Source organism: Lupinus angustifolius, chromosome LG04, assembly GCF_001865875.1.
Source record: "Lupinus angustifolius cultivar Tanjil chromosome LG04, LupAngTanjil_v1.0, whole genome shotgun sequence".
Lineage (NCBI taxonomy): Eukaryota > Viridiplantae > Streptophyta > Magnoliopsida > Fabales > Fabaceae > Lupinus > Lupinus angustifolius.
Genome location: NC_032012.1, coordinates 21,554,454 through 21,566,822, shown reverse-complemented (window position 1 = coordinate 21,566,822; position 12,369 = coordinate 21,554,454). Strand labels below are relative to the sequence as shown.

Below are 12,369 nucleotides of genomic sequence, written 5' to 3'. Positions count from 1 at the left end.
ATTGATTAATTAATCCATGTTATGGACATATGCATATAAATCATACATTTTCATTTTCAATGCTCCATCCAGTTTATCATTCAATGTTCCTTAAAAGCATTTTGGGTGAACTGCTAGATCATAAATGATAAATGGTTATTTGTCTATTTGCAATACATGAAGATTCTCTATAGCAGAGAATACTAAATTCCAACAAGGAAAGGAAGGAAATTGAATTCAAAAAGCTGCATAATTAAATTTTACTATAACGCCTGAAATGAGCACTCCAACTTAAAATTTAACTTTTGCAAGCACTATACAGCTAATTGAAAAGAGAGAGCACCTATAAGGCAATGTGCTATAAAACTCCTTCTATATGCAGGGTCCTAAAGTTCACCTAAATATCTATTGCACTTCCATAATAAGCAGCTAATGATCTGGAGGAGATGATTGTTCTTGTTCTGGTGGCTGTGGCTGTATTTGTGGTGCCATCTGGGGATTCTGAGAGTGTTGAGCATACATATTAGGGTCCACCATAGGCTTACCCATTATGACACCAGAAGCTCCAAATGGGGTGCATCTTGTGGTGGCATATTGCAATAAGGAAAACCATCACTAAGCCTTCCTGCACCAGGTATTGTTTCCTTTGGTATTGATGCAAGAACTTCATCTTTCAAGTCCTCTCTAGGCACAATATCAACCAAGAAATCAAACATATCAGTTCTATTGATAGCTGTAGCAATGTCATTCTTTTGAAGTGTTCTCCTTTTGTTCTCTTCCTCGTGGTTCCATGAGCGCAAGGTTAGTTCTAATATGAACATCTCACATGCCCTTGCGAATGTGACTGGCACTTCAGCCGATATCATGTGAACATCCTCGTCAGTCTTCATGATCTTCTTCATCCTCGCCAAGGGAAAACTGTGGTTCTTGAAATCAGTAACCTTCTCAATTTCTTGGTATTGGTTTGCCCAAAAAGTTTGGAGCTGTTGCTGAAGTAGCTGCTCTGCTCTTGTTGTTCATGATTATGTTGATAAGCAAGTTGATTTTGGGACCATATCTATTGTCCCAAAAAATGTGCAACTTCATGTCTCACCTGACCAATCATATCAAGTAGCAAATGGATTGACATACTTTTTGGTGCAGAAGATGTACTCTTGTGGTTGACCAGTGGATTGAATGGTCCCATATGCAGGTGATCCAGTTATTTGGTTCGGCTGGTATGGATTTGAACCATATCTCAGCTGTGCTCCACCAACAACCCCCACCAACAACCCCTATAGATGGGTGCTGGCTGTTACCTTGATGGTCCATCCTGTTCTAGATGAAATCAAACAAATCAATCCAATACTTCACATGCAACCAAGACAGCAAAATACAAATGCTTATTTGGTCTTTGATTGCTCATACAATTTCATGCTATGGGTGGTAGTTAAGCAAACTGATAATGTTTCATGTACATCTATTGTGGGATAATAACATATTAAGTCACTTTCAATTTTTTTTTTTTTTGTATTTTGAAGATAAAAGTAAGTGAGTGATGTATATGAGTACATATGATGTTAAATGCAATGTCCAAGTAATAAAACTCTTAGGTAAAGCCTTATCTAAAAGGACAACTTCAAGATTTGAACAACATTGCAGGTAAAGTTCTATTATGGTCACAGTCCACTTTTATTGCAACCAACCACTACTAGTACACATGCTACCATCGATATACATGTGATTAAAGGTGGAATAACAAAATATACAAAACCAGAAATGTAAAAAGAGAAATGGGCCTCCAATGTGGTGATTCCCAACTATGTTTGATCCGTTTATCCCGTGAGAATAAGAGGGGGTGAGGGGGAGAATAGGGTTTGAATGAAGGTGGATTAAAGAAGTTTTCGATTTTTTTTAGGGGAGAGAATCCACTTACTTTAATAGTAAATATAAAAAACTTATATTATATCTTAGTCATCAATTCTGAAAAAATCTAATGGTTTAGATTTACTCATTAATTTAAACTATTTAATTTCTTTAGGATTGATCATTAAGATGTGAGTAGACTTTTTTGAAGTTTTTTTAGTTCAATACTACTCATTCAAGCAAACTCACAACATGTCCAAAAACTAAGGATTAAAGGGGAAAGGAACAAATAAGCGACGCAGTAAAAATATTGTTTGAGAAAAAGGAAAAGGTTTTAGACAATTTCATTTAATGTGGATCCTTAAATTAATTGTAGTATGTATAAATGTGATGATCATGAGAATATTATAATAGATCAAAGTTTATACACCAACAAGTTTAACTGTGTAAGATAATGTTTAATCCCAAAAGGATTGAAAAAATAAGTTTGATTTATGAGAGTGATATTGTTTGGAAGCGCAGCCACACTCAGAAATGAATTAATTTCATTAATGAGGATATATGTTTTTTTTTGTACTATCAAGGGTATTTCTCACCCTTCTTTTTATAAGGAACTAATTTCTTTTGTGTGCGTGACTGTTTCTCCCAACAAATGTCACTGTTATGAATCGAACACTTGACATTTTGGTCATCCTGGAGATCTAACATAGTCTCACATCACTACAGCAACATAGGATATATACAGTTGGTGGTGCTAGAAAAAGATCAAAGTTTATCCTAGAACTAGAAATTAAAAAGAGCGGCATATAGTATAGATGGCTAGTTGGCTACCACCTAGTTATAAATTGAATGGTGACTATTGAAAGCCAAATACATGTGTTTGTTCCATCTCAAACCACAGTGCATCTTCTTTTTAGGTTCTTCTTGTTTTATTTTAACTACTTCCTTCTTTTCCTTTCATCTTTAATTCTTTCTTCTTTCTATTTTGTCCCTTTCTTTTCATTTTCCTTTGATTTAAGGAGAAAGGAAATGCTTTACATATAATCCATATATCATTGATGTTCCATACTAGTAGATGCTTTGCCATCAATCATATCAAAAATCATTTTAGCTATATATATATAAATATAATATTTATACAATGTTAGTGTAAATATTTATACGCAATTAGCATATTATTCATTGTTTATTTGTATTACTTTTTTAAAGAGTCATTGATAATAAAACATGAATAATGGATGATCCAATGATAATATATAAAACTAATACGCACAATAAATATATACATTTTTTCTTTCAAAAGATAAATACAAAGACAAGGTAATGAGATGTTAAATGTGAGACATGTGGCAAGTTTTTTGTGTCTATCTCTCTTCACATGGCTTCATCATCTAAAAATTTAATAGAAAAAACCCATCGTCATACTTTTGATTTAACCTAAAAAGTTCTTACCTGAAACTAAATATAGAAAAGTGATATTTGTTTCATATAAGTAGATTGAGTAAAGGATTATACTTTCAGAAAGTAATTTGTAATTTACCCTGGAATTTTGGTTGAAAGTTTGAGAAGATATTTTTGGAAGAATATCAAAACAATGCTTTCACTATCAACTCTAAGTACTATGGTCCCACCAGTCCTTCGGTTCTGTCCATATGTATATGTACAAATACAAAAAGTTAAAGAAGTGCCCATAACAGGTAAGGAATGTAACTGTAAAGGATTTGTGTGATATCAATTTTGTAGGTAAACCAATGCTTGCAAATTAATGAGTGAGTGGTTGTAATTTAAAACTGGTATATGAATCCGTAACTTTGTATTACTTTAGCCTCTAAATAAATATTAATTAATCATTTCTTTGTATTGAATGGACATCATTTGTAGTCAGTTTAATGTAAATTTTTTAACTCGAAAAAAACTTACAAAGTAAAATTGTAATCGGCACAACTAATAAATTGAACAGAAATAGGGAAAAAAAGTACTGAAGCATTGAATGGTAGTGAAAAGTAACCAAATAAAAGCCATTTCATTTATAAACTTAGGTATTGAATATTGCCACCAACATGTAATGTGAAAAAGAACATATTCGGCAAGTAGTGAAGCACAAGGAATGTAGAGAATTTAATTTTATGTCTCTACATTTAATTTTCAGCAAACCCATGTGAGTGTCTTTAGTTGCCTTGCTGTGGCAACATGCCCTACTCATAAGATTGTGTGTCTTTCACGCTAAGACATGGAGCAAAATAAAAACAAACATTATATATATTTATACATAATATAAAATAGTCCTAAAACCTTGCACATTTTGTAACACTAGTACAAAATTTAATGAGACCCCCAAAAGACTAAGCATAATAAAAATTGAAAACAAACTAGACATTACTACTAATTGATTTACATGATGCTGCAACTCTCAGTATTTTCATCACTGAAAACATGTGTGATAGGATCCGCCATGGGGTGTGACGGCATTGGCGGCGGCAGCATGTAATTCATTGATGGATGTGGCCTCCCATACATCATTTGTTGTGGTGGGTACATGCTCATATTTGCTTGTTGTTGTTGTTGCATCATCATAGCCATGTATTGTTGTTGCTGCAGCTGTTGTAGGTTATTATTATCGTTATAAGGGTTAGGCTGCATTTGCCTTTGCATCCCTTGATAATAACCACCGTTCATCGCGGCTGCCGCCGAAGCCGGTAATCCTTGCACAGCCGGAATATTCCTCATTTGTTCCATTGGGCCACCTCTCTGGCCCATTGGACCCATCTGGCCCATATTACCATTATTACCACCATGATGACCATGACCATTGTTATTAACCTTTCCACTCTTACCATTTTTACCTTGAGGGATATCAAAATCTTGAAAATCAAAATCAACTTTATCCAATTTTCCTCCACCACCACCTACACCTTTCTTACTTTCCTTGCCTTTGTTTTTACCATCATGATTACCATTGTTGTTTTTATTCTTACTTGTTGTGTCCATTGATCCTCCCTTGCTACTCTTTTTTCCAAGGCCCAAAAACTTAACTAGAAAACCACCACCACTTTTGGCTTTTCCATCTTTTTTCTTCTCCTTATTATTATTATTATCTCCACCACCACCACCACCACCCTTTTGCTTTTCTCCACCCTTGTTACCATTTTTACCCTCATTGAAATTTCCATTTCCACCTTTACCCTTCATTTGAAAGGGTAGATCAATGACATCACCTTTCTTAGCACTACCCCCATAATTACCACCCCCACCACCAAAGCCATTTCCTTTATGGTTATTCATTGCAGACCCATTCATCATCATACCACCATGCCCTTGTGGCCCATGCCCTCCATTTCCCATCATAGGCATCATCTTTTTATGCATACCATGACCATGACCATGCCCATGACCATATTCTTCATCTTCATCCTCATCATCATAATCATCAAACTCATCATCATCATCAAAACCATCATCACTATCATCAAACTCATCATCCTCTAAGTTAAACTTCACAGATTTCTGATCTTTACCACCTACCTTAAGATCTTTTCCACCTTTCATATTTTGGAAGTGTGCTAGTTGAACACCACCACCACCTTTTTGACCCTTGTTAGTCTGAGGCATATTATTGTCTTTCCCACCTTTGCTATTATCATTTTGCAAGTTCTTGAACTGAGGGTTAGATGCAAAGTTTTGATTCAACATCATTCCTCTATTTCCACCCCATAGTTCAGCATGTTTCCCTGAACTTTTCAGCTTTTTTATGAGCTTAATTGGATCTACATGGCCTGACACTACCACTTTCCCTTGCTCAGCATCTATGCTCACTTTATACACCCCTGAACAACATAAAAATTCACCATGCTAATAAAAATTCACCATGGAATATTTGGTAATATTAATATATGAAGCACATGAACATTTAGTTTAAGTAGAGTTTGAAAACATGTGGCATGATAAAGTGGAGAAATGAAGCAATTGAATATGTAATTAAGGAGAGTTTAAAAAGAATATATATGACCATCTAAGAGAGTTTGAAAAATAATATATGAGACAAACAATCTTCTGATTAACAGTATAGTGGTATAATGTTCCTTAGATACCTAGAAAGACCAAAATGTCAAAGGTTTGATTATTCAGAATGACATTGGTTGTAAGAGATATCGTTGAGTACAAAAAAGGAGAAGTTGAAAACATTTAACATGGTAAAGTTGAGAAATGAAGCAAAAGATCTAATGAAGGAGAGTTTAAAAACCATGCGACATGATAAGGTTGAGATATGGAACAAATTAACTTCAAATCAGAATTTCAAAGAAGAGACATATAGGTGCTAAGATTGTACCTTCAATTTTCTGAAGCAGTTTCTTTACTTTTTGCTCACAGCCATCACAGTGGATATTGACCTTGAGTATACAACTCTACATATAAAATGAAACCACACTAATAGTTAGCATATAAGTTCAAAACTCAACTCTTGGTACCCAAAATTACATAAAGGAAACAAATTTATCTTAGCTAGTCTAATTTAATTAACTAATGAACATGAAAATGAAAGGTAGAACAAAAGGGTGTACCTGAATCTTCATCATGTCTTGTTTACTCATCCTTGCAGGTTCACAAATCAAAGAGATATTATTGGTAAAGTAGAGAACAAAAAAGAAGGAACAGTGTTTTGAGATATTTTTTCTTGAGACCTTAAAGGGTTTAGTTGTTTTTGGTACACATTGGACACTTATCTCTTCTATATCTTGTTCACTTGCTCAAATGTCCGTACTATTTAGACACGCTCATAAGTACATAGTCACATGTGACAGAGAAAGAGAGAAGGTGTTTGCTAAAGTTGTAAGAAAATAAAGAAGTAGCAACCAGGAATAGCTTCTTTATCACTATGAGTTGGCTTTATATGTTTTATGGTTTCTATAAAAGTTGTTTTATTGACAGCTTAATACAGGCATTGTTGCATATAAATAATTAGAAGCTGAGTTTCTTTTTATATCTTTTTTAATAGATTTTTCTGAAAGCACTCTACATATATTTGACTTTACAAATTTTAGATTAATTAAACATTTTGGCTTAATCTATTCAGCACATTAATTCCTGGTCCCCGCTCTCTAGGATCAGAGGCCTAGGAACAAATTCACATATTTTAATATTTTTGGTGAAATAAAACTAGTTACAAAATTGGTCAAGAATAAAAAATAAAAATAAAATATATGCACCAACAATATAAGAATTTTATATATTATTATTATATTATTTATACTTAATTATTATTGATTTATAAATATAAATAATACAAATAAAAAATAAATGATATACAAATTATAGATTATGTATAAAACTTTATAATGGCAGAACATAACCTTCAATTGAGTCAAGAGACTACTTGAGAAGTTTAATTCTTCAAAGAGATAAATTGGGCTACTTTACGTTAACTATCGTCCTAATCAGATGATATTTTTATCGGTCAAATCTCATGTAACAAGTGTGAGACTGTGTGGAATAGAATAACTGTTACTTGTGATCTGTAAAATAATTAAATTAAATTAACTGAAGAGGCCTTTTATTTCTCATGTAATAGTTGGATATGTTATTAACTGTGGCATATTTCATTAATGTTTTGTTTCTCTCTTGAATTTGTTTCACAGATTTATAAACCCCAAACTTGTGTTCTTTAATAAATTATTCTGATATTATCTGAGTTTTGGTGAAATTATAAAAATCATTTATTCATTTTTATACCTATAAAAAATGTCTGATTTTTAAACCTATATTATACTTTGAATGAGAAATTGTTGTAATTTTTGAACAAAAAAAATGGTGATAAGTATAATTAATTTAAACAAAATATGGAATATTGCAAAAGCAAGTACAAATACCATACAAATCAATATATTTTTATTATTTTTTGCTCGTTATAATATAGCGTAAGAGTATTTGATCAATATATCTTTAGAATTATTCATGCATTTTGTAATGAACCAAAAATAATGAAAATGTATTGACTCGTATACTATTTGGACTTACATCCATAATATATCATATTTTGTTTAACTTAATTATACTTATCATATTTTTTTTATTTAAAATATCACACTTATTTTTCATGTATAAGTAATCAGTGTAATATATGTATAAAAATTGAGAGTTTTGTAAGTATAAAAAATAGATAGATAATTTATATAATTTCACTAAAACTCAGGTGGCAGGAGCATAATTTACTCATATATTTTTATTTTTTATTAAATTATAAATTATGACTTTTTTACAAAGGTATAGTATTATAGTAAGTTAGTGTCTAACTATGAATGTCCCATCATAAAACTATGCAAACAAGAACATGGAATGGTCTTTCACAAGGAAGCAAGACAGGGAGAAGAAGAGTTGTGAGTGAAGGTTAAAATGGTTATTATAATTGTGAATCGAAAGCTGAGATTTGGGTTGGTGTGTATTAAAGCATCAAACACACCCCCTTATTTTAACATATATCTGGTGCTCATAATTGGAGATTCGGAAAATGAAGTTTACAAAATTGGACGTCTTCATATGACCGATCAGAAGGGTTATGCTCTTACTTGATGAAGATTGTCTAAACTCGCTAAAGAATAGTCCAGCTATATTAGTATGCAATGTGTATCTGAATACCTTCGGCAACCAAAATTATTGTATGTTTTCATTAAAAGTCCAACCTAGTAGAAATTTGCGTGTATGTGAATACCTATGGCAACCAAAATTATTGTTAAAAGTCCAACCTGGTCGAAATTTGCTGCCTCCATAATCATCTTTAAAAAAATGCCGTAAAAGTGTCTAATTTACAAAAGAAACCCACCACCACGAGAAACACACTTCATTAAAATCCAAAGTTTATCAAAATGTTTTGATTTTTTTGAAGGATGTAGGGTTGGTTATATACACTTTCCGTCCACTTTGCTTTTTCATTCATTGACTCTCCAAGTGTGCCAATCAATATGTGTTTTTGTGGTGCATCAAACTTATGCATGGTTCTATTTTAGATCCTATAAGCTATCCATTCTATAAATCCCAAAATATTTGTTAAAATTTCCTTCACCTGAGTGTGATTCTTATCTAGTGACGTAACTTCAAAATTTTAAAGTTAACAATACTACCTTCATAAACATACTTATCGATGCCACTTGAATATTTTTTTAATGATTTATAATTTTTAAATAAATCACTATCAAAATTGCGCTACCCATTATTGATAATCAATATGCAATTTTGTAGTGGTATAGAGATATATATTAATATAAATTGTACTTTTGTTTTTTTTTAATGGCTGGAGAACAAGTAATGGGCAACTTTCCATTGTTTGAACCATCTTGTGAGCAATAATATGAAAGGAATAGAAGATTCACACATCTCAAAAGCTATCTACTCTGTGGGGTGTTTTGCTTCTTTATCCTTTATTATTAGGGGTGCGGCCACTCACACAGAAAGATGAAAACTCTTTATCCATTTATAATGTTACTCATATCTTAGGAAACCCTATCATTGAACTCAGTATATATTTCATCAGTGAATAATTGTTTCGCTTTTTAATGATTTCATATTCTAACATTAACGGTAAAACAAAATACTAAGTCCCCCAGCTAAATGGTACAACTAAAATAAGGAAAAGGACAAGGAAGTTCACATGATAAATTGAACATGTAAGTTTATGATACATAATCAGTATATTATATATCATTAATTTGTACCATATGTCAATACTTATATCATTTTCTGGTTTAAACACATTTTCCAAAATGAATTAAATATACAAAGATCTATTATAACCTTTTTTAAATACATAATAAAACATCTCTTCATATTATGAGATAACTTACTTTCTTTAGTTAGTAAAAATATGACATATATATTATTTTCTTTAGTTTTATAGAAAATAATTAAATAAGACACATGATTTTAATAATTGTATAAAATAATTTATATTTTATTCTATTTCATGTATTCTATCTGATCCCTGATCTGATTAAGCATTAATGTTACGTTGAATTGATATTCCAACTCCTCAATTGATCTATAGTACTTTTGACATAATGGGATATTGCAACCTAACAATACAATGGATTTAGAATGACACTAAGCACATGGAACTATGAAGATATTGAAGATTTGATTTTGCTGATGTGATGTGACAAAGGATACCAAAAAATCTAATTAAAAGCCAATGGGGTTTTGATTTATTGGGTCCTTAGAAGATATTTTCTTAGGTTGGTGGCCAATGGTGATAGGCTAAACAATTCATGTGATAGCATAAGTGTAACTAACAAATACTGCTCTTTGAAAAATAGTACACAGCAAAACCTTTCGCACCAAACCAACTTAAATAATTCAAAGCAACATGCAATAAAGTCCATTATGTGCTAGAATTTTGCTTTCGGTAAGAGTAAAAATGTCATCCGATTATATTTAAAAAATAAAAATGTAATATTACATTATTCTTTTCCTTTTATTTTTTTTTGATGTATTTTCATTTACCATGCTATAAGGTCTAATACTTTATTATTATTAAATGATGTAAAATTTTGATATGATTTAATTAAAATAACTTTATTTAATATACATGTAAAAGTACATTAATAAGAAATAGAAAAAAACAGAGGATAAAATATGATTATAATTTACACATAAACCCGGAGAAAAATATGTGAAACGTGTGTTGTCGTTTTCATGAAATTTTGGATGACTATACTTCCCAAAAGTTTTAATGACTCACCGTTCTTGAATGCATAATTACCAAACTTTGAAAGTTGAAATGATTTTAGTTAGAGGTGAGCATGTATTGATTGAGTCACTGTTTGTCTTTATTCGACCTTAAATGTTATTTGGATTATTTTTTGAACCTAGATTCGGTATTAAATCTGAAGTTAACCCGACCCTAAATATTGATCGGGTCAACCTTTAAACTCGAATATAATTTAGACCCGATTAAATATAATGCATACTCATTTTAAATAAAGTCTTATCAATATTATTTATTATTATGAATATGTAATTTGACAAATAAAATGATATATGTATATATATATTATTAATCATGTATATATGATGAAAAACTTGGAGAATCAATGATACTTTCGACAAAAAAATGACATTACTTTGTACACGTTTGAATAGAAACATATACAAACATGATTAGCGAGTGACCATAACACGACTTGGGATAGGTCATGTTTGGTCCTTATCCAACCCTAAATATTGACCAGGTCTAATCTTTGAACCCAAACATGATACTAGACTCGATGATACTCAACCCTATTTAGATCTGATCATGATTGAGCTATATTAGGTGAACATGTAGGGTCGGGTCCTGCTCATCATAATTTTAGTAATATTCACTATGTATTAGAGTATCCATTCCAAGATTTGGTATGTACTAAGAGCAACACCAAACAAAATTTTCATTCTTATTTAGGTCTCACACATTATTTTATAATTTCTCATGAAATAAGAATAACATCTACTTTTTCCTCACAATGACAAACATCATTCTTATTTGGGTTCCACAACATCTACATTTTTTATGCAACATCTACCTTTCTCCTCAATTTCCTTGGCTAAGAACAACTAAGAATTGTTCTTATTTTAAGAACAAAAATGAAGAAATAAGAACGACACAATAAAGAGTAAAGTAAGAATGTTCTTATTCCATTAAGAACAAGTCTAAGAATGATTGCTCTAAGACTGATACAAACATAACACACATTGTTTGATATTGATTTTATAGTAACCACTATGTATTAGTATATCCATTCCAATATTTGATATGTACTAAGGTTAATACAGACACAACTTGCAGGGTTTTTATTCAGTCCAAAGTAGATGATAGTGATAGCTAAAGTAAGGTCCTTATCAAAAGGAATCCCCTACCTTTCATAGAGAGACATGTGCCCTGGGAGGAGATACTTTTTTTATGAACATGACCATATAGATTGAAGGGTAGGGACCCTAAAACATACAGGAGAGGTTGGAATAGTGGAGTTGTTGAGTAATCAAGGTCACAAGTGCTTTAATAAGATTGGGGGTTGGAAGCTTCAGCAGAGGGCTAAACCCCTAGCTGAATTGAATTATTGGCCCTACATATAGGGATTATCTTACCCTAATAGTGTTTGATTCTCAGGTTAATGACAAATTATTATATGAATAAAAAAAAATTAAAAACAAAATATAATAAAAAGTAACATTCTACCTACGAAGGTCACGACACTAACTCCATTTGTGTCTATTGAAGTAGTGAAACCCAGGAAATAAAGGATATTTATGCTACTTTCTTTGATTTGGTTAAAAAATAAAAGTATTTGATTTAAATATTTATTATTATTTTTTCACAAATTTAAAAAATGACACATAAACTTAACAGACACATAATGATTTGGCATATAAACTTAACACAATCACGTATAAATTATTTAAGATTTTTTTTTTTCTCTCTCATTATTTATTGTACTCAATCATTTAGTTCGTTAGATTAAAAAAATGAATGACTGAGATTGGGTGTAACTTGAATATAAACGGATACCTCATTATTTATATATA

At 31.3% G+C, this 12,369-nt stretch overlaps 1 protein-coding gene and 1 pseudogene across 1 annotated transcript; both read right to left on the bottom strand.

Annotated features, from left to right (window-relative positions):
* On the bottom strand, nt 30-1,450 carry LOC109346200 (annotated as a pseudogene).
* LOC109346192 (heavy metal-associated isoprenylated plant protein 34-like) lies at nt 3,921-6,762 on the bottom strand. The gene is made up of 3 exons (XM_019585611.1): nt 6,384-6,762; nt 6,152-6,227; nt 3,921-5,648 (listed from the first exon to the last, which is right to left on the bottom strand). Exons 1-3 carry the CDS (start codon nt 6,411-6,413, stop codon nt 4,216-4,218), a joined length of 1,539 nt encoding a protein of 512 aa, XP_019441156.1. The 5' UTR covers nt 6,414-6,762; the 3' UTR covers nt 3,921-4,215.